The 24,290-nt window shown below is 40.7% G+C and overlaps 1 protein-coding gene across 2 annotated transcripts in view; it reads left to right on the top strand.

The window, feature by feature from the left end:
- Positions 1-24,290, top strand: part of RABEP1 (rabaptin, RAB GTPase binding effector protein 1) — a 113,899-nt gene that overhangs the window by 28,586 nt on the left and 61,023 nt on the right. Inside the window, exons 2-3 of one of the 2 annotated variants that reach the window (XM_081109324.1) lie at positions 2,915-3,043; positions 18,715-18,918. In XM_081109324.1, coding sequence (XP_080965450.1) covers positions 2,915-3,043; positions 18,715-18,918 — 333 coding nt within the window. The remainder of the gene's footprint in view (positions 1-2,914; positions 3,044-18,714; positions 18,919-24,290) is intronic. The other variant, XM_081109325.1, reaches the window with a different exon arrangement.

Raw genomic sequence — 24,290 nt, 5'->3', positions numbered from 1 at the left:
TCATCTTTTTCTCCTAACCCTGTTCCCCTTTCCATCTGGCAACTGTCAAAATGCTCTCTGTGAGTCTTTTTCTATTCTGTTTGTTTTTATAAATTCAGTTGTTGATAAATACATATATATTACCATTTTATCATTCATTTTTTTCATTGGAAAAAGTGCATAAGATAGTTTCCCTCTCAAAGGTAACAATATACCACTCAAAGGTAACAATAAAAAGGAATGTGTGGAATGTTTAACTAAGACTGGTATACAAACAGCTCTTAGCTGAACACTAACTAGTTAACATTAACACTGATTAATTTGTCCATGATATTTTGAAAATACATGGTAATAGGAAGTGGAAGCATGGAACTGAGTCAGAATCATGAGGTTGGAAATTGACTTCTGGTCTTTTGTGGCTATGTACAAACTCACTTGATCACTCTGCTTTTTTTCTTTATTCATTAAATATTACTAGTTTAATAGTTAAAGCTAACAAATTTTTTGTATATGCCAGGGTAAGTACTTTTTACATAAGTTATTAGCTAATTATTATGAACTGCTTACTAGTTACCATGTTAGAAAAATAAGGCAGCATTTTGTGTGATCAGAGCTGTTTTCAGTTTGATTTGTAGTTGGTTGCTAATGCATTAGAATATGCCTGTTTGTAAACTTTACTGCTGTCTTATGCAAGGTGAATTGATTTTTCTAGATATAGCAATAGAGGCATTCTTGTAAAAAGCAGTTGTTCTGGCCCTTTTTTGTATCGTAGAGTTGTTAGAAGTACTTGAAGTAAATGAAAATGCTTTTAGTTTTTAAAAAATGAGAATAAGGGAGTTACTTGCTCTATCCTCAAAGGGATCCATGATTCTTGGAATTGAAAAAAACTGTCCTGAAGTCTGGAGAGAGGCAGCCAGAGCTGTGGATGTGGATTTCATATGAACTGTGGGTCAGAGCCAGGGACAGGGTTGGGAGTAGTGAAAACACCCTTAATCTTGCCTGCAATTTTAAAGGCTGAATTTTAGTTTTTAATTGATTCATTAGCCTTAGTTCCTAAATATTATGTTGAAAGGTATGGGTATTTTGTGTGTGTGTATTTTGGTAGAAATAGGATTAGAGCCCTTCTCGACCTCATGCAATAATCAGAAGCTACCACTAATATTAAAGTGTTAAGTGGAAAACTTTATTTAACAATTGGAATTTGACAATAAAAATAAAAGAGAAGTAAATATCAGAGAGACCAGGTTTCCTTTATGATTTCCATTGGTAAATATGAGATAACTGCACATTTTCCCATTCCAGTGGATTCTCCATTCCTCCATTTCTCCAAAGGTTATCAAACTTTCAATTGACCAGATGCCATTCTTTGCTTGGACCTAAAGACCCTAATATTTGCTCCACAAAATGACTCCTTACCTTTAATAACATGGAACTCAAGGTCATAGTTATTTCCTCTTTCTGCCATGAATATCATCAATACTATTAGATCTGTAGTGAGCCTAGTCTGAAGATGTCATGCGAGTGAAAAATATCAGTTTTAGTTCATTATTTATGATCAAAGGAGTTGTAGAGAACTTTGAAAAACACATGGAAGAAATTAATTAGACATCCTAATACTAATAGATAAATCATTAATGCATTTTCAGTTTTTTTCTACGTACTATAACATTAGCTCTCAATTAAATTAATAATGAATTGAGGGAGGGAGGACCTTCAGAATCTCAGATCATGGTTAAAATTATAGGCAAATCATTATCTAAGGTGGCTTGTAGTAGGGAACTGGGATCTCTGCTGGCCTACGTAATTAGGCAGTGGTGTTAGGTATCCCCTGGAGAGATTAGGGTCATAGCTTTGTGGCTGGGTTGCTGTTTGGGCAGAGGAGGTGGTCAAGAATTGGACTCTTGAATTTCCCATCCCTTCCTTGAATCAGAAGAGCCTCTGGGTTTGGTCAGGATAGGCATTTGATCAGTTGTGGCCAAATTGTAAAGCCCCTAAAGTAAAAATGTGTCTCAATCCCTGCCATATCACAGTCAACATTAATCTAAACACCAGATATTCTCCCAGCAATTGAGAGTTCATATACAATGTATAGTTCTGTATCCTTTCTATATGGAAGAATTTTTTATTATGATTTCAATATAATGGTAATGAATTATCTTGAAATTGGAAGAATGGTTCAGGCTGGTATGGCTATCCTAATCAGGGAACCTGATAGGTTTTGCTTGAAACACTTCAAAGAAGCAGGAGCTGCCCTGACCGGTTTGGCTCAGTGGATACAGCGTCGGCCTGCAGACTTAAGGGTCCCAGGTTCGATTCCGGTCAAGGGCATGTACCTTGGTTGCGGGCACATCCCCAGTAGGGAGTGTGCAGGAAGCAGCTGAATCGATGTTTCTAACTCTCTATCCCTCTCCTTCTCCCTTCCTCTCTGTAAAAAATAAATAAAATATATTAAAAAAAAAAAAAAAGAAGCAGGAGCTAGCAAGATTGGTAGTGGGTTCATTTGTGGGATAAATAACCCCAATTTATTTATTTTTGATTTTTATGAGAGGTTATTGGAGCCAAACTGATAACACATGCTGGGGAGCAAGATCTCAAATGCTCCTAGCCCAAATTATTTAATATTTAATATTTAACAATTCCAGAAGTGGACTGACATTCTGTCAGTTACACAAAGGGACTGTGTTGGGAAATTTGCCATACGTGATTTCCCATATATAGGCTGCTCTACTTTACATGATTTAGTCACAGTGTGTATATTAAGTTTAATATAAGTTTCTTATTATTTTTAAAATTAGGACGTATGAGATTGGATCTTTGGAAGAAGCTCGACTACTTGTTTCATTATAGAAATGTCCAGTTATAATACTAATTTATTCTTGTAACAATTTTTAAAAATGAAAGTTTTTACATGTTAACTAGTATATTTTTTTTCCAGTTTCTCTTCAGCAACGGGTAGCAGAATTGGAAAAAATTAATGCAGAATTTTTACGTGCACAGCAGCAGCTTGAACAAGAATTTAATCAAAAAAGAGCAAAATTTAAAGAGTTATATTTGGCTAAAGAGGGTAAGTTTATAAGTCTAACCCTAACCTTATACTAAGACTGCTTTAAAATGTCAGGTTTCTTGGTAATACAGTGTTGTCACTGAATAAACCTTGATTTTATTTGTACTTATATTGTATAATAAAAGTCTATTTAGAGGTAAGGATTAAGAATGGAATTGAAAAACAAGGTAAAAAAGGCATTATTGAGATTTTTCCTTGTCTCTTAACCTTAATGATGATATTTGATATAGTGGACTATATAGTTCTGGGACACAGGACTTTCGGTGCTCTGAACACTTGAGAGATATCCCCAGACCAACCAGGACTGTTGGCATTCTAATAATAGCTTTAGCCATGTTATATTAAAACTGAGAGTTCATAGAATTTATCCAACAATTGTTCAGTTATTTATTAATAAGTATTTAATACCTACTATGAGGCAGGCATTGTCAGGTGCTTGGTATACAGAAGGAGCAAGAGTCACATGGTTCTCTAACTCATAGAACTTGAACTCTAGTGAGGAAATAGATATTAAGTAATTGTGTGAGTTGTTTTAAAAAAGGCAGATACATGAGAGCATATCATGAGGGACCTAATCTGAAGGATAAGGGGAAGGGTTTACATTTTGGGTACTGACCTAGGAAAATATGGATAGGTTTTTCACAGCCTTCTAGACCAGTGGCTCTCAAACATCAATGTGGATAAAAATCACCTAGAGAGTTTGTTATAAGTACATGGTATGTTGGGGTGGGGCCTGAGGATTTGCATTTCTAATAAGCTCATAGGTGACTGCAGTATTGCTAGTCCAAGGACACAGTTTGAGAACCACTGCTCTAGACTAGTAATCATCCAACTTTTAAATTTACTTAGAATTTACATCCTTCACATATTTTTAAATTTTATGTCAATACTGACAACTTAAATTAAAACTTCATGCATTTAAGCATATCAAGTGCAATCAATCATAGTGATTTAATACCCATCACCATCCTATATGCAAATCGACCAAACAGCCAAACAGCAGAACGACCATCCGGGACCATGCTATGACACCCACTGGTGCCAGACTAGCCAAGGCGAGTGCAGTGCGATTGGTCAGGGGCCCAGCCATCGACCCATGATCACCCCGCAGAGGGAGGCCCAGGCCACCAACCAGCTGGCTTTGGCGGGTGGGCGTGGCCTCCCTCTGCAAGGGAAGCCCGGGTCCCTCATGCCAGAGGGAAGCCAGTGCTGGCAACCAGGGAAAGGAAGGCCTACTCTTGCACGAATTTCGTGTTTCAGGCCTCTAGTGAATACATAAATAAGTGGAGAAACAAATCGATGTTTCTCTCCCTCCCTCTCCAAAATCAATAAATTAAATTAAAATGAAAAATTCGATCAGACTTCTCTATAACAAAAATAGTATGTAAATTTCTTCTGTATTGAGTTATTAATAGTTATTAAAAGTACACATGCCATAAATATTTTACACATTTAAAATAAGAATTATTGACTGGCCAGTGTGGCTCAGTGGTTGAGCATTGACCTATGAACCATAAAGTCACGGCACATGCCCAGGTTTAGGGCTCAATCAGTTAGGAGGTGTGCAGGAGACAGCCAATCAGTGATTCTCTCTCATCATTTGATGTTTCTATCTCTCTCCCTCTCCCTTTCTGAAATCAATAAAAATATATTTAAAAAAGAATTATTAAAATGTAAAAATTAGCCATGACCTGTGTGGCTTAGTTTGTTGGAGCATCATCCAGTGCACCTGAAGATTGTGGGTTAATTCCTGGTTAGGGCGGGTGCCAGGCAATTGGTTGATGTTCTCTCTCACATCAATGTTTTTTTTCTCTCTCTTTTTTCCTTCTTCCTTCACTAAAAAACAAAAACAAAACAATTTTAAAAAGTTTAAGTTGTAAAAATTATTGGAAATGCAGGTCTTATGAAATATATTGGATCCCCCTCCGAATTAGGTCATTAACTTCTGGGTGAATATTAATTCTAGAAAAAAATAAGATGCAGGTTTTTGTTTATTTTAGATATAAATGGTCTCATAAATAAGTAGATAGAAATAGAAGTATTTTTTAAAATAGCAATTATCAATCCATTCATTTAACTTTCTGAATTATATGTTAAATCACAAAGTGTTCTAGCTTCAAAAATATTTTTATTTTATTGGTTGGCAACTCAATTAAGTCTTCCTTCAGTTTTGTTGTCACCTGACCTGCCAAAAGATGTGTTACTCAGTTATTAGTCATTCACTTTTTTAGTACTGACGTTAGTATTTTAAATTGTTTCTCTGGTTTGGTATCAGAGTTTTTATGCAACAGGGCAGTGAACCATAGTAAAATTTAGGATGGATAAAAAGCCTTTCTTTTGTTAAGTGGGAGAAAGGTGTTAAGAAAATGGTAGTGGGCAAGGAGGATATACGTTTAAACACCCCTCTGTTTTAGGAAAGAATATTTATGAAATTTGAGGATCTAGAAGTGGATTCCTTTAAAACATCATGTGCCTATGAATCCCCTGGAAAATCTTTGTATATCCCCAGAGGTACATGGGCACTTTGAAAACTACTGCCCTAAAGTGATGGAATTCAGACTACAGATTGTAAGCCATTGATGAGTAACAAAATTGAGAGGGTGTGACCAGCAGTTTTTAAAAATAAGAATAAAATGGGAAATAAAAGAGCATATTATATTTGATGAGGTTAATTAAGTATGGTTGCACAAAATTTTTTGTTTTAATTACGTATATATGTGTATGGATAGAGTTGTGATACATATTTCTTGCTATGAGTTGTGATCAAAGAAGTGTGAAAGCCACTGTTCTTAGGCTTCACAGAATTCAGCCCTGGCTTGGAAATGCTTACTGACTCTAGCATGGGGTGGGGATTTTTTTTCCTCCTGGCTCACAGGAGGGCTGCTGCTGTTTTATTTTGTTCCTTCATAGGCTAACAAGGAGGTAGGAAAGCTGATATTCCTGTTTAGGCATGCTGGCAATCTGTAAGATACTGTGGAGGTTGGGATGAATGAGATAGGGTTTTTATCTTTCAGAAAGTACAGCCTACTGGGGTAGATAATACATTTTGCACAGTACAGTGGGGCCTTGACTTATGAGTGTCCCGACTAACGAGTTTTTTGAGATACCAGCTGTCTGCCGATTTTTTGCTTTGAGTTGTCAGAGTAATTTGAGTTAACAAGCTCCTTAACGAGCTTGGTCTCGGAACGAATTAAACTCGTAAGTCAAGGCCCCACTGTATCATCATTGTTTGAGTATATATTAAATTGAATATATATTAAATGTCATGAGAAATAAATTCTGTCCAATTCTTCATGTTCACTTGAATTTGTTAATCTTTCCCTTTTAAAATTTGTTTTAACCTTGAATTGATGAGACACCACTTTAAACTCTGTGCAATAGTATGTTCTTGTTAGGATAATCTGTAATACCTTTAATGTGTACGTATGTATAAGGTCATGGCAGTATTTCCTCTGATGACCAATTCAGATTCACTATGATACTGACGATTGACATCTTATTTTTCCTTCACCTCTCACACCCGTAATTCTGTAGCTTGATCCGGATTCAAGTTAACCTTGTCCAAAGTTTGTTGATTTGCTTTCTCTTTTTTTCTATCCCTAAGTAAAAGTGTTAGGATTTCCCTTTTGTTATTTTTTTCTTTGTAATTATAAAATTGACTTTTCTATAAAATTCTGGAGAAATGAAAATGATCAAGAACCTCTCATTTCTGAAATGCATTATCATTTACTGATCTAAACCACTTGTAATGTGTGTTCATTCAAAAAACATGCTTAGTGTGTTAAAGTTGCTTTGAATACACCTAGACCCAATAAACCTGTATGTGTGCTATTGTATCTTTACTATTTGAAGTTTCCAATGAGCTTAAGCTGGCCAATAAAGGAACAGTTAAGGTAACTTTTTATAAAATTTCAAAAGGAATAATGTGAAACTTTTTGAGAGCTTTGGTCTAGTTTCTAAAGAAAATGCATAGTATGTAAAAGATAAATGTTGATTTAGTTTTTGTCTCGGCTATTTGCCTTTATTAGAATAAAAATCAAATTTAAAAATGTCTTCTAAAGCAGCAACTTGTATTATTACTTAACACATTGTATGCGGGAAACGTATTTATACGTTTTACGTTGACTGGTAGTAGAGTAGCGCGGGACATGGATTAATACGTTTTTTATAGACTAGCGGTAGAATGCGGGTAACGTATAAATACGTAAACTGCAGTTATTGTAATTTTACTGAACGTTGCCATTTGTGCAAAAAATTAGCAAAAATGGCCTGCGCCACCTGTTAGCGCACGATAAAAACTACCCGCAAACAATGTGATACTAGAGGCCCGGTGTATGAAAATTGTGCACGAGGGGGGGAGGGGGAGTGGAGGCCCCTCAGCCCGGCCTGCACCCTCTCCAATCTGGGATCCCTTGGACATCCCTCTCGCAATCCAGGACCGCTGACTCCTAACCGCTCACCTGCCTGATCACCCCTAACCACTCTGCCTGCCTGATCGCCCCTAACTGCACTCCCCTGCTGGCCTGGTGGCCCCTAACTCCTCTGCCTGCCTGCTTGATTGCCCCTAACTGCCTCTTCCTAGGCCCCTGCCACTGTGGCTTTGTCTGGAAGGAGGACCGGATGACAGGAAGATGTCCGGTCGACCTGGTCTAATTAGCATATTATCCTTTTATTAGTATAGATCCTGTGAAGTGTAAACCTAGTCTTTTATAATTGTCACAGGAGATAACAGTATAAGCTATTGTTTTGATGTGTTCAGCAGTCTTTGTCTGTTTTATCTTTCAGCAAACCAGGTCAAGGTAACCCCAGAAGTCCAAACACTGGTATTTTTTTCCAATAGGAACAGCTATTGCTTTGGTGCTTTCACTTATTTAGAGAAGAGCTGAAATATAAGTGCAAATGGTAATGAGGAAGGCTAAGAAGAGAATACCTTTTGAATCCTGTTACTCTCTGTTCCTACCTTAGTACCCATTTTCCCAGCAACTTCAACTGGAAGTGCTATAAATATTTTAGAAAGTTATGTTACTTTTTCATTAAACTGGGATAAAAGTGTTTAGCTTTTGAAAAAAGTATTTGATTTAGCTTTTCCCTTTAACCAACTTCAATGCAAAGCTTTGGCACTGCAGCAGTGTTTATGTTTTGGAAATCTCAGATTTGGGCAATGAGTAAGAGCCTATTGCATGAGATAGCAAACAAGTTGTGACCATAGAGTTCCCAGTATGAAGGAAGATAGTAGATACAGAGCTCATGTTAATCACCAGAAGACAGTGAAATTTTTAGTGTGTTTCAAAAGGATTTTTGTACATGCTCATCTACACTAATAAAAGAGAAAAATGGTAATTGGCGTACGGCGATACCCTTTTCATTGGCTAATCAGGGCTATATGCAAATTAACTGCCAACTAAGATGGCAGTTAACTGCCAACAAAGATGGTGGCTAATTTGCATATGTAGGCACAACGCAGGGAGGCGAAAGGGAAAGCAGGAAGAAGCCCCCTGCCACTGACAGTGATCTGAAACCCAGGGGGGAGCTAAGAGCTGGGGGGCAGGGCAAAGGCGGCCCTGGGGCCGCCTTTGCCCTGCCCCCCAGCCATGATTGGAGAATCAGGCGCCTTTGCCACCCTGGCCAGTGATAGCAGGAAGTAGGGGTGGAGCCAGCGATGGGAGCTGGGCACGGTCAAAGCTGGCATTCCCGGGAGCTAGGGGTCCCTTGCCTGGGCCTAAAGCGGAACCCACGATCGCGGGGCCGCTGCAGCTGCGGGTCCCCGCTGCCCGGGCTGGACGCCTAGGTCAGAGGTGTTAGGCCTGGGCAGGGGCGGAGCCTGCAACCGCGGGGAGCTGGGAGTCCCCTGCCCAGGCCTAATGCCTCGGCCAGAGGTGTTAGGCCTGGGCAGGGGCAGAGCGGGAGATCGCGGGGAGCTGGGAGTCCCCAGCCCAGGCCTAACGCCTCTGGCCTAGGCGTCCGGCCCGGGCAGCAGGGACCCGCAGCTGCAGCGGCCCCGCGATCGTGGGTTCCGCTTTAGGAGCCTGCAACCGCGGGGAGCTGGGGATCCCCTGCCCAGGCCTGACACCTCTGCCGGAGGCCTCAGGCCTGGTCAAGGGGCCGATCCGGTGATTGGTGATCGGAGGGTGATGAGGGTCAACTCCTCTGGCTGAGGCATCAGGCCTGGGCCAAAGGCATCAGGCCTGGGTGGGGGGCGAAGCCGGGGATTGGAGGGATATGATGGTCCCCTTGCCCAGGCCTGAAGCCTGGGTCAGAGGCATCAGGCTTGGGCAGGGGGTGGAGCAAGCGATCAGAGGGAGATGGGGGTCCCCTGCCCAGGCATGATTCCTGGGCCAGAGGCCTCAGGCCTGGGCGGGGGTCAGAGCCAGTGGTTGGGGGGAGATGGGGGTCCCCTGTCCAAGCCTGACACCTCTGGTGGAGGCGTCAGGCCTGGGCAAGGGGCCGATCAGGCGATCGGAGGGTGATGGGGGTCTTCGCCTCTGGCTGAGGCATCAGGCCTGGGCAAGGGGCAGAGCCAGCAATCGGAGGGGTCTGGGGGTCCCCTGCCCAGGCCTGACTCCTGGGCCAGAGGCAGCAGGCCTGGGCTGGGGGCAGAACCAGTGATGGGGGGAAATGAGGGTCCCCTGCCCAGGCCTGACGCCTCTGTCAGAGGCGTCAGGCCTGGGCAAGGGGCCGATCCTGCGATTGGAGGGTGATGGGGGTCAACGCCTGAGGGCTCCCAGTATGTGAGAGGGGGCAGGCTGGGCTGAGGGACACTCCCCCCCCCCCCCACACACACACCCAGTGCACAAATTTCGTGCACCGGGCCCCTAGTAATTTATATAAAGCTCTGATGCTAACTAATTAGAGTTTCAAGAGTTTCAAGCTAGGTTTACGTAAATATTTGTGATTCAGATGCCATAAGCTTGCATATTCTTTAGAGTATTTTAATATTAAAAATAGATATTAAATATTAAAAACCATTAGAAATCTTGTTAACACAAATAAATTGAAATAAGGTAAATAGATGGTTTAAACTGTAGACAAGATTTTAGTAAATTAGAAAACAGTATCGAGGATTACTCTATGTGAGTGAGACAGAAATATCGAAGAGCAATTGAAATAGAGGATGAATTGAATTTTGAGCACACATCTTAAAGAAGTTCCCAGAGCAGAGAATTAAGGGAATCGTAGAGAATAGGAGATAATCACTGAGATTTTTTTCAAGCTTTAAGAAAAAAAGTGAGTCCTCAACATAAATATTGAGCAGGGAAAGTAACAGTAAATTCAAACTTTGACACATTTTATTTTATTTTTTTAATTATTTTTAATTTTTATTTTTTTAAAATATATTTTATTGATTTTTTACAGAGAGGAAGGGAGAGAGATAGAGAGTCAGAAACATCGACTGGGGATGTGCCCGTAACCCAGGTACATGCCCTTGACTGGAATCAAACTTGGGACCTTTCAGTCCTCAGGCCTACGCTCTATCCACTGAGCCAAATCGGTTTCGGCCACATTTTAAACTGTAGATCATCAAGAATGAAAATAAAATGTTGAAAGTTACCAGAGAGTGGAAGCAATTTGCTAGCAGGAGAGACCACACAAACAGACACCGGGAGACAATGAAATAAGATTTTCAAAGTGTAGAGAAAAAATAATTGTTAATCTGAAATTTTATATGCAGCAAAATTGTTCAAGAATTAGAGCAAAATAGGTGTTTCAGGCATAGAAAAACTAGGAGCATTTATTATCTACATGAATCACCAAAAGAACTATTAAAGATAACATTTACATGAAAAAATGTAAACATAGATGCCCTAACCAGTTTGGCTCAGTGGATAGAGCGTCAGCCTGCAGACTCAAGGGTCCCAGGTTCAATTCCAGTCAAGGTCATGTGCCTTGGTTGCGGGCACATCCCCAGTGGGGAGTGTGCAGGAGGCAGTTGGTCGATGTTTCTAACTCTCTATCACTCTCCCTTCCTCTCTGTAAAAAATCAATAAAATATTTTTTTTAATATATTTTATTGATTTTTTACAGAGAGGAAGGGAGAGAGATAGAGAGTTAGAAACATCGATGAGAGAGAAACATCTATCAGCTGCCTCCTGCACATCTCCCACTGGGGATATGCCCGCAACCCAGGTACATGCCCTTGACCGGAATCGAACCTGGGACCTTTCAGTCTGCAGGCTGATGCTCTATCCACTGAGCCAAACCGGTTTCGGCAAAATATTTTTTTTTTTTTTAAAAAGTAAACATAGAATCACCTGGGAGGAGCAAATAGAAATGGCTGCTAGTCAGCTCTAGGACCCGGAAGGTCCCTGTACAGGAACATTAACTGCTGTGAGCACCTCAGTCAGGGAGAAAGCCGCCCCCAAGTTCCTTCCCTGATGCCAGACAAATGTGTCCCCCAGAGCCTCACCCTGCTGCTGGAGCTCAACGGAAGCAGAACCTGGACGACAGTGATGAGATTCGCCAGGAACAACTACGTGAATTGTCTTACTTAAATGGCTCAGAAGACTCTGGCCGTGGCAGAGGTATTAGAGGCAGAGGGATCAGAATAGCCCCCACAACGCCTTCAAGGAGTCGTGGGGGTGCCATTCCTCCTCCCTTACCACCTGGATGAGGTGTTCTCACTCCTCGAGGGACCACTGTGACCCGTGGAGCTCTTCCAGTGCCCCCTGTAGCCAGAGGTGTCCCTACCCCACGAGCTCGGGGGACACCAACAGTGCCAGGATACCGGGCACCCCCTCCTCCAGCCCACGAGGCGTATGAAGCATATTAGATCCTGGCAATGACACTGTGAGATGGCTCCAGCTTACAGCAATAGCTCTATGCCATGGATGAGAGCAAGGCACCACTGTGACTAAGGAGCTATGTCCAAGGTTCACATACCACAGCTGCTTTGTAAAATACCCCTGACACTCAACTCTTGTTATACCTCACTGCTATTCAATTAAAACACATTTTATGAGAAACCAAAAAAAAAAAAAGTAAACATAGAGCCGAAACCGGTTTGGCTCAGTGGATAGAGCGTCAGCCTGCGGACTGAAAGGTCCCGGGTTCGATTCCGGTCAAGGGCATGTACCTTGGTTGCGGGCACATCCCCAGTGGGGAGTGTGCAGGAGGCAGCTGGTCGATGTTTCTCTCTCATCGATGTTTCTGGCTCTCTGTCTCTCTCCTTTCCTCTCTGTAAAAACTCAATAAAATATATTTAAAAAAAATTAAAAAACAAAAAGTAAACATAGAGTGAATATGTAGGATATAAGAAACAATACTAATCATAGAAACTGATAAATCTGACCATAAAAAACTAAACCAAAAGATTCCCTGCTTCACTTTTTTTTTTTTTTTTTTTTTAGAGAAGAAAGTAAAGCAAATGAGGCAATAATAACAAGATTGGGGCTTAATGACCGAAAACATTGAAGGTATATAGAAGGTTCTTACAATGAAAGAAATTGTCTACCAAGAAGACGTAATAATTATGAACTTTTATGCACCTTTTAAACAAAATAGCCATGATACATCATGTACAACAAAAGGTGATAGAACTAAGGAGGAATTGATAAGTGTACACATAGACATCTAACATTATAGCAACTGCTAGATCAAGCAATACAATAGGTAAATATGTAGTAGCTCTGAGCAATAGAATTTTAAAAAGCTTGATCTCTGATGAGAAACTATACCCAAGAAACCAAAAATGTGCCTTTTTTAAAAAACAGTTCTATATCCACAGTTTCACTTGCCACAGTTTTAGTTACCTGAAGTCAACTGCGGTCCAGAAATATTAGAAAATTCCAGAAGTAAAAAATGGATGTTTTAAATTGTATACTTTTCTGTGTGGTGTGATGAAATTTTGCACTATACTGTTCCATTCCTCCTAGGATGTGATTCATCCCTTTGCCCAATATATCCATGCTATGTGCTACTTGCCCATTAGTTACTTAGTAGCCATCTTGGTTATCAACTGTCAAGGTATCACAATGCTTGTGTTCAAGTAACCCATATTTGACTTAATAATGGCCCTAACGTGCAAGAATAGCGATGCTGGCAATTCAGATATGCCAAAGAGAAGCCATAAAGTGCTTCCTTTAAATGGAAAGGTATGCACTAGTATGTATAGGACAAAACAGTATATATAGGGTTTGGTACTGTCTATGGTTTCAGGCATCCACTGTGGATCTTAGAATGTATCTCCTGCAGTTAAGGCTGACTACTATATATTCATCTCAAAGGAAGACTTAGCATATTTTATTTAGTTTTGTTTTATTTTTAATTTTTATTGTTTTAAGTTTTTTGTTTTTGTTTTAATATATTTTTTTTATTGATTTTTTAACAGAAAGGAAGTGAGAGGGGTAGAGAATTAGAAACATCAATGAGAGAGAAACATGGATCAGCTGCCTCCCGCACACCCCTCCCTGGGGATGTGCCCGCAACCAAGGTACATGCCCTTGACCAGAATCGAACCCGGGACCCTCCAGTCCGCAGGCCGATGCTCTATCTACTGAGCCAAACCAGTTACGGCTAGTTTTATTTTATTGATTTTAGAGAGAGAGGAATGGAGAGGGAGAGATAGAAACATTGATGAGAAATATCATTGATCAGCTACCTCCTGCACACTCCCTACTGGGGATCGATCCTGTAACCCAGGCATGTGCCCTGACTGGGAATTGAACCAGTGACCTCTTGGTACATGGGTTGAAGCTCCCTCCCTCCTTCCTTCCCACTCTATCTAAAAGCAATGGGAAAATATCCCTGGGTGAGGATTAGCTAAAAAAATCCAAAACGGTTAAGTTTGTAGATTTTATCTGTATTTTTATAACATAGTCCTTTTAGAGATACATACTGAAATATGTAAATCATAAGTTTGAGAGTTTCATATCTAGCATGGTAATGTGAGGCGCTCCATAGGCCCACTTCCCAGGAAAATTATTTTTCAATATTATTTTTTCAATTATTTTTCAATTCCCAGTGAAAATTATTTTTTAAAACATCCATTTGAAGTCTTTAGAGTGGTCCTATAGCATACAGCAAATGATACATTTCTTCAGGAAAATCTGCTAAATCTTGGTAAAAACAGACTGGCATTTGATCCATGAACCACTCCCTCCCTCACTGCTCCCAGCTTTGTGTGTTGGGAACTATTTCAGGGAGATTATGGCAGGAATACAGATCTCTCCCCAGTTCACAGTTGAAGGCTTCAGAATCATCCTCCCTCTACTTCTCCCCCCACCAGATGTACTGGTAAAGTTTCAGTTGAGTGTGACTAGGAGGTCCTTTTTCCATCAGCCCTTGCTCTACTAGGACGGAGGCTCTACTTTGGGTGCAGCGTAATCACAACTGCCCTGGCTTGTTTGTAGGGTGGAGGTTCCATGCTGGCAGAAGCAACCCCAGAAGACCAGAGGCTGCCACTCCATCTCCCCAACTTAAGTGTCCCGTTGTTAGAGCAGATATGTCACTCAGAAGAGCACCAGCATTTAAGTGGGGGTTTACAAATGGATATGGTTAGGGAACGAGACACTCAAAAGGGATCCCTATAAAAACTCATCCTAGAGCAGCGGTTCTCAACCTGTGGGTTGCAACCCTTTGGGGGTCGAACGAACCTTTCTCAGGGGTCGCCTAAGACCATCGGAAAATACATATATAATTACATATTGTTTTTGTGATTAATCACTATGCTTTTAATTATGTTCAATTTGTAACAATGAAAATACATCCTGCATATCAGATATTTACGATTCATAACAGCAAAATTACAGTTATGAAGTAGCAATGAAAATAATTTTATGGTTGGGGGTCACCACAACATGAGGAACTGTATTAAAGGGTCATGGCATTAGGAAGGTTGAGAACCACTGTCCTAGAGTGACTGCATGTGCCCAAGGCTGTACCTTCTGAGGAGCAACATCAGAGGCTACACACTGAGGTGGGGAAAGGGGGAGAAGTAGATTTTACTAAAATAGCCTAGCCAACCACTAAAAAGTAGCAGGCAACAATAACAAGCCAGGAAAGGGGTGGTGATGAACCAGTACTAGAGTTGCTGCAATATATTATAAAAAAACTTGTTTTCATAAACATATTTAGTAGATATGAAATAAATAGGAAACTGACCTATACAAAGGGAAAAAAGCATGCAGTGCCTGTGAGGGTGACCTGATTTAATAGGTAAAGACTTCAAGTCATAAGTATGTTTAAAGAACTGAAGAAATCCATCCTGAAAGAAGTAGAGTGACAATGTTTCATCAAATAGAGAATATCAATAAAGAGAAATTGTAACAAAGAACAAAATGGAAATTCTGGATTTGAAAAATCTAATAATAAAGTAAAAAATTCACTGTAGGGGTTCAACAGTAGATTTGAGCTAGCAGTAGAAAGAATTGGTTAACTGGAAGATTAGGTCACTGAAGATTATTCAGTCTGAAGAACAGGAAGAAAACAGAAAAATGAACAGAGCCTCATAGAAGTGTGGGATATCATTAAGTGTGCTAACATAGATGTAATGGGAATGCCAGAATGAGAGGTAAAAAAAATATAGAAAAAATATTTGAGATAAATGGCTGAAAATTTCCCAAATTTGATGAAAAGCAGTAACTTACACATTTAAGAAATACATTGAACTTAGGAAGCTTTTAGATGTGCAAAGAGATCCACATACAGGCACATTATAGTAAAAATGTTGAAACCCAAAGATGAAAATATAAAAGGAGCCGGAAAAAAACAACTTTATAAGGGAACCTCAATAAGATTAACAGCTGACGCCTTAGCCGGTTTGCCTAGATGGATAGACCATTGGCCTGCGGTTTGAAGGGTCCGGATTGGATTCTGGTAAAGGGCACATACCTCTCTTGTAGGCTCTTCCCCAGCCCGGGCCTTGGTCAGGGGTGTGCAGGAGGGAACCAACTGATATGTTTCTCTCACATCAATATTTCTCTCTGTCTTTGCCTCTCTCTTCCACTCTCTCTAAAAATCAATGGAAAAATATCCTTGGGTGAGGATTAAAAAAAAAAGTTGCAGGGATAATTAACATGAGGAGGTGTTAAGTACATAAACTTTAACCATGACAAAATTGTAGTTCTCAGAAATGAATAAAGTACTTCAGAAATAATGCTTTTTCTTTGATTTCACATCTCATGAAACAATTTAACCCTTAGAATATAGAGTAGATACATATATTTTTGTGGTTTCATGTGTTTATGCCTTTATTCAGTTTTTTTTTTGAGTCATTCCTGGTCACATACCTACCATAATTTCTTAGATATCTGTTTTTCTATTTTATTTTGTTTTTATTTTTTTCAATTAGCAATAATCATGCCTGGGATAAACCTCATTGGCTATGATACTCAAACTATTTTTTTTTAAATAAATTGATTTTAGAGACAGAGGAAGGGAGAGAGAGAGAGAGAGAGAGAGAGAGAGAGAGAGAGAGAGAGAGAGAAACGGTGTGAGAGATACATCCATCAGTTGCCTCCCCTGCGTTCCCTGATTGGGAATGGAACCTGCAGCCTAGGTATGTGCCCTGACTAGGAATCCAAACCATGACCTTCCAGTGCATAGGATGACACTAACCAACTGAGCCATACCGGTGAGGGCTAGATACTCATTTTTTCTTCAAGATACTTTAGATAATTACTTTCTTCAATTAATGTTATAATTGTGTTTGGCTGGTGTTTCAAAATATTTTAATAGTGGGAACAAAGTGATGTGAAACTGATGTTAAGAGACTAAAGATTTTTTAAATGACTTCACTTAAAATTAGCATGACTAGGTCCCCCCAACCCCCATTATTTCGAACCAGATTGTTAATTCTTCGGATTGTTTGATAATCATGAATATCTTCACTTTTAAAAGTTCTTTAATTGATAATATCTATTTTATTTTCAAGTACAGTGCTTATAACTTTATACAGAAGAGTGTTGCCTATTCTGGCTTAAAGGCTTGTGAGTCCCTTATAATCATACAGCTGGTTAGCAGTAGAGTTAGATCTTAAATCAAATTGTCTTTATGGTTATTTGGCTTAGTGTACTCTGTAAAGGAAATTGATGGTTTTAAAAAGATGAACTTTTTTTGCATAAATGTCTCATAACTTTTAGATGTCAATAGATAAGAAAAAGAAGTTGGCTGGGGAAAGTTTTGTAAGAGAAGATAGTTAATATCTAGTATATATAAAATTCTTTGAAATTAGAAGAAAAATAATTTATTAGAAACACAGTAAAGGATATCACCAAAGAGGAAATACTGTCATTAGTAATTGTATGAAAAGATACTCAACCTCTCTTTCTCTCAATAGGGAAATATACATTAAAACTATTACCATATTCTACCTATGATGTTGGCAAGAATTTTAGAAAATGGAAAATAGTGGTTATTGGTAAGGGTATGGGAGAAAGAAACACCCTATATACTGTTGGTAGGTTCCTCCTTTTTGGAAGACAGTTTAGCCAAACATGTCTTACCTAGGCTTAAATCATGTAGTAGGCACATCAGATCAACTTAATTTTAAGAGACGAGGGGCCCAGTGCACAAATTCGTGCACCTTGAACTGTGGGCTACGAGGATGCGGTGGGCACAGGGGCGGGTCTTGGCCCATCTCTGCACCCCCACCCAGCCCCTCCCGCTGTGGCCCTGGTCCCCTGTTTGTTGGCAGCCCTGCTCCTGCTGCTCCCACACACTGATGGCACCAGCCTCTCTCGCACCCAGTGATGGTGTGGAATGATTGGGGCCAGCGCCATCAGCAAGTGCAGGCAGGGCTTGTGCTGGCAGTGGGTACAAGTGGCAGCTGCTGCCCAGGTCGCCCCTCAGGAGCAGGGGGAGGTGGAGAATCCCTCAGGGGTGATTTGGGCCAGCAGTCGCCGCTTTTACCCACTGACGGTGCAGAGTGATTGGGACTGGTGCCAAACGATTGGGGCTGGCAGCGGGTGTGAGTGGGGCCAGCGCCAGCAGCAGGTGCGAGCGCCAGGCGGGACTGCAGCGGGACTGCAGCGCACGGGAGCAAAGAATTTTCAGGAACCACCACAAGCTCGCCCCAATGACAGCGACCAGCACCCTGCCTTGGTCGGGCGCCCCCGCTCTCCTCCACCACCCCACCACGGCTGCCACCCGCCATGTTCCACACTCTGCCGCCTGCAGCCGATGCCCGCCATGTTCCGTGTGCGCCCCTTGGTGGTTGTTTGGTTGTTCTGCCATTCCGTCTGTTTGCATATTAGGGTTTTAAATAAATAGATGGTAAGGGAGTGCTGATAAATAAATTATAACTTTAAAAACTTGGATCTAGTAACTGCCATGCTTTCTTTTATGAACCATTTCTTGAATGTCTACTTGTGCAAGGTACTGTACTAGTAAGCATTTTCAATAAATTGTTTTATCATTAAAACAACCTTCTGAGGTGGGAGTTTGTAAGGTGTGGAATGGAGGCCATAGAGATTAAGTAAGATCATTTAGCTCTAAAACTATGGCCTGAATCTTTCTCTGGTTACATAGTTAATAATTGATTTTTGATATCCAGCATACCTTAAATCTTTATAAAATGATTTTGTTTTCTAACTTTCAATTTCATTTTTCAATTTAATGCTTAACTTATTCATTACAATGTTAACATTATAAATTTAAATGCTTTGTTTCTTCATTGCAGTGCCAGTCTGGTAAAAGTGAGCCCCTCCATAATGGAAAGTGTTTTACTTTTCTTCCAGAGGATTTGAAGAGACAAAATGCAGTATTACAAGCTGCACAAGATGATTTGGGACACCTTCGAACACAGCTGTGGGAAGCCCAAGCAGAGATGGAGAATATCAAGGCCATTGCCACAGTCTCTGAGAATACCAAACAAGAAGCTATAGATGAAGTAAAAAGACAGTGGAGAGAAGAAGTTGCTTCACTTCAGGCTGTTATGAAAGGTAAAGACAATGGTTGATCTGTTTTATGATTTTCTAAGATACCTGATTCTGATGATTGAGAACATTTTCAGTTTCATTTGTAGTTATATGATTTACTATCTTCAAGATGTACTGTTATTTTCAAAATGAAAGAAAAGCCAATGATATGCATATGGCTCTATGATCTATGTACATATATATTATTTTACCCAAAGATAAGTTGATTATAGAGAGGAAGGGAGAGACAGAGAGAGAAACATCGATTTGAGGGAGAAACATTGATTCCGTACATGCCCTGACTGGTGATTGAACCTGCAACTTGGGTATGTGCCCTAACTGGAAATCAAACCTGTGACTCTTCGGTGCATGAGATGATACTTCAACAAACTGAGCCATACCAGCATAAGAGTCAGGCAAGAAGCGAGAGAGAAAAAGATGGTGGCTGGCAGGACAGAGGTGAGGGAGAGGATGTGAGTGAGTAAGGGGATGAAAGGAGAGTGTGTGGGTGTGTGTGGTGTGTGTGCGAGAGTGAGTGAGGGACATTTAAATCTGGCAGGAGCAGCAGGGGCTGGCAGACCAGGCTCTCTTGGATAGGAAGAGACTACCACCACTACGGGCACTCCCCAGATGGAGCCCATGCCATCTTGAAGGGGAGAGTGGCCTCTTCTAGGAACTCAACAGCACCACCACCCAGACAGGCCTTGCACACTGCCCGCAACCTGGCAGTCACTCCAGTCAAAACCCTGCTGCCCCACCCGCAGACCTGTGGACCCTGGGACCTTCACCTCTAAAGGTGCACCTCTCCCACAGCAGTAAGTGCAACTTCCTCCCTCCCCAGCGGCAGACCTCCGGATGCCACATTCGTGCATTTCCAACATTCGTGTGTTTCCAGTGCAAAGACTTCCAGGGCACACCACTCCATAGGCAGCTTTTGGGGGCTATTGTGTACCCCCACTGGGTGTGATTTTGTACAGACACGGGCATGCTGCCCCACAGTAGAAATTCTGAATTTCCTCTTTCTGAATAACCCACAGACAACCCAGCTGCGCAACCTAGTGCCAGGGCCCCTCAGAGTGCGTCAGAGCTTTGCTCTGGCAAAGGCACTGCCACAGCCCCGCATTTCCAAGGAGCAGGCACCCTGAGCCCATCTATCCATAGGGCACTCTGGGAAGCTGCTGTGAGCCCCGGCTGGGTGTGATCTTGGACAAATAGGGATACACTCGCCCGGCAGTAGAAATTCTGAATTCACTCATCCTGGACACCTGCCCACAGACACCTTGATTATGTGGCTTCAGTGCCAGGGCCTTTCAGAGTGCTTCAGTGCACCGCTGCATTGGCAAAGGCACCACGGGTGCCCCTGTGAGCCGCCACTGGGAACATGCACCTATCTACCACAGGTGCAGTAGCAAAAACTGAGTCTTCCCACCCCACAGCTGCAGAACTCTGTGCACTACAGGCACACGCTTTTCCAGCATACAGGCCTCCCAAGCCCACCCCTCCACAGGCAGCCCTTGGGCGCTGCTGTGAGCCCCTGCTAGGCATGCACTTATACAAACAGGGGCGCACTGCTGGCCTGTAGAAATGCTGAATTCCCTCTTCTGGGATACCTTCCCACAGACACCGCAATCCCGTGGCTTCAGTGCCAGGGCCCTTCAGAGTGTGTCAGTACACCCTGCTGGCAAATGCCCCTATGAGCCGCCACGGGGGGTGTGTGTATCCAACCACGGAGGCAACAAAAGCTGAGTTGGCCCACCCCAAAACTGCAGAACTCTGGACACCACATTCATGCCTTTTCAGAGCGCAGGCCTCCTAAGCCCCACCACCCCAACAGATGGTTACTGGGTACCACTGTGAATCCCCGCTGGGCATGCACAATTTCAACCAAGGGCTCAAGACAGCAAAAATTGAGACACCCCCCTCCCATGGTTGCTGACTTCTAGACACCACACTTGTGCCTTTCCAGCTTGCAAGCCTACATTAAGAAAACCCAAATAGCTCAAGTAGGGAGCTATGCTAGATTACCAAGCCCAGGAGACTTGAGAGATCACACCAGTAGCACCATCCCCAAAAGAACCTGGGTAGCAAAGAAAACGGATTTACAATTAAAACATTACAACAAAACATGGGAAGACAAAAAAGCAATCCCTAAAGGAAAGAAAAAGGAATCTCTAGAAAGAGGGTTAAATGAAATTGAGGCTAGTAACATATCAGAGAAAGAATTCAGAGTAATGGTTATGAGGATGCTCAAACAGCTGGATGACAAATACACACAACTCAATGACAAATACACACAACTCAATGAGAATTATAAGGAGCTGAATGAGAATGTCACCAACATGAAAAGGAACCAATAGGAAATGAAGAATGACATAATGCAATAAAGAACACAATGGAAGGCTTAAAGAGTAAACTAGAAGAGGCTGAGGACCACATTAGCGAATTAGAAGACAAGGTAGGAAAAAACACACAAACACAGCAGCAACTGGAAGGAAAATTTAAAAAGCAAGAGGAGAGCCTAAGGGAGCTCTGGGACAACACAAAACGAAACAACATTCGCATAATAGGGATACTAGAAGGAGAGAAGCAAGGAATAGAAAACCTGTTTGAAGAAATAATGACAGAAAACTTCCTTGATATTGGCAAGAAAAAAACTACGCAAGTCCAAGAAGCACACAGAGTCCCAAACAAGATGAACCCCAAAAGACCAACACCAAGACACATCATAATTAAATTGGCAAACACCAACGACAAAGTAAGAATCTTAAAGGCTTCCAGAGAGAGAAAGTTACCTATAAGGGATCTCCTATTACAATGTCAACTGATTTCTCAACAGAAACACACCAGGCCAGAAGGGAATGGAATGGAATATACAAAGTGAACCAAAGCAAGGGCCTGAACCCAAGATTACTATACCCACCAAGGCTATCATTCAAAATAGAAGGTGGAATCAGGAGCTTCAGAGACAAAAAGGGGCTAAGAGAGTTTATTACCACCAAGCCAGCAATGCAAGAAATGCTAAAGGGACTGCTGTAAAAATAAGAAACAGAAAGGCAAGAAGAAACAAAAACATTAAGAATAAAAATGACAACAAACAAGTACTTATCAATAATAACATTAAATATAAATGGATTAAATGCTTAAATCAAAAGACATAGGGTAGCTGAATGGATAAGAAAACATGAACCATATATTTGCTGTCTCTAAGAGACCCAACTCAGAACAAAGGATTCACACAGACTGAGAGCTGAAGGGATGGGAAAAAAAAATTTCAGGCAAATGGAAATGAGAAAAAAGTTGGGGTTGCAATACTTACATCTGACAAAATAGACCTCAAAGTAAAGGCCGTAACAAGAGATAAGGAAGGCCACTATGTGATATTAAAGGGAGCAATTCAACAAGAAGATACAACTTTGGTAATCATATATGCACCCAATCCAGGAGCACCCAAATATATAAAACAACTTCTGGAAGATATTAAGGGAGAGATCAATAGCAATACAGTCAACAAGAAGATACAACTTTGGTAATCATATATGCACCCAATCCAGGAGCACCCAAATATATAAAACAACTTCTGGAAGATATTAAGGGAGAGATCAATAGCAATACAGTCATGGTAGGCGACGTTAATACTCCACTGACACCACTGAATAAATCCTCTAATCAAAAACTCAGCAAAGAAAACAGTAATCCTAAATGACTCACTAGATCAGATGGACTTAATTGACATCTTCAGAATATTTTACCCCAAAGCTACAAAGTATACATTTTTCTCCAGTGCACATGGGACATTTTCAAAGAGACCACATATTAGGACACAGGCAAAGTCTCTTCAAATTCAAGAGGATAGAAATCATAACAAGCATCTTTTCAGATCACAATGGCATAAAACTAGAAATCAACTACAATAAAAACAATGAAAAAAAACCAAACACTTGGAGGCTAAATAGCATGCTGTTAAACAATGATTGGATTACCAAAGAGATCAAAGAAGAAATAGAAAGAATTCTGGAAACAAATGACAATGAAAACAACAATCTATGGGATACAATGAAAGCAGTCTTGAGTGGGAAGTTCATAGCTCTACAGGCCTACCTCCAAAAACAAGAAAAACTGGTAATAAATTATCTAACCTTGCAACTTAAAGAATTAGAAAGAGAGCAATATGAAAAGCCCACAGTATCCAGAAGGAAGGAAATAATAAAGATCAGAGCAGAAATAAATGACATAGAGACCAAAGAGACAATACAAAAGATCAATGAAACCAAGAGCTGGTTCTTTGAGAGGATAAACAAGATTGGTGAACCTCTATCCAGGCTAACCAAGAAGCAAAGAGAGAGGACCCAAATAAACAAAATCAGAAATGAAAGAGGCGAAATAACAACAGACCCCACAGAAACACAAAGGATTGTTAAAAAATACTATGAACAACTCTATTCCAACAAACTAGAGAACCTGGAGGAAATGGACATATTCCTAGAAAAATATAACCTTCTAAAACTCAATCAGGACAAATCTAAAAACCGGAATAGGCTCATAACTATGGAAGAACTTGAAGCAGCCATCAAAAAGCTTCTAGCAAACAAACTCCTGGGGCCAGACGGCTTCACAGGAGTTTTACCAAACATTCAAGGAAGAACTAAAACCTATCCTCCTCAGACTATTCCAGAATATTCAAGAGAAAGGAACACTTCCAAGTGCATTCTATGAAGCCAGCATCACCCTAATACAGTGATGGCGAACCTGTTGAGCTTGGCGTGTCAAAATTTTGAAAAACCCTAACTTAACTCTGGTGCCGTGTCACATATAGAAATATTCATAATTTTTTTAAATATTTGCAACCATAGTAAAAAAAAAGATTTATAATTTTGATATTTATTTTATATATTTAAATGCCATTTAACAAAGAAAAATCAACCAAAAAATAGGTATAAAATAAAAACAGAAAAACAATGTACATTTAGGAAAAAATAATAATAAAAACAATGATAATCAAATGATACAAAAACTAGAAATTAGTGACTTTTTTGGTGCTGAAGTTTTTCTGCTAATTCTTCGATTGCAGGTTCATACTTGGTGCACTTCAAGGCCAAGCAAGCACCACTAACTTCATCTGTTAGCCGGTTTCTTTTGTTCGTTTTAATATTACTTAATGCTGAGAACAAAGTCTCACAAAAATATGTTGATGAAAAAATTGTTAGCAAAGCCATTGCTAGATTTTTTATGTCACTAAAAGTGTCAGGTACTCTGTTCCAAGCACTCAAAATTTCTTGTTCGTAGTTGCACTCTTCTTCATTATTCAAACGATTTCGTTCCATATTTTCAAGTTTCGACCCTAAGTCAACAAACACGAGTCCAAATGCTACCTTGAAAATCTGCAAGTTGCATCTCTA

Source organism: Myotis nattereri, assembly GCF_964212035.1.
Source record: "Myotis nattereri genome assembly, chromosome: 16".
NCBI lineage: Eukaryota > Metazoa > Chordata > Mammalia > Chiroptera > Vespertilionidae > Myotis > Myotis nattereri.
This window is presented reverse-complemented; position numbering and strand designations above follow the sequence as displayed.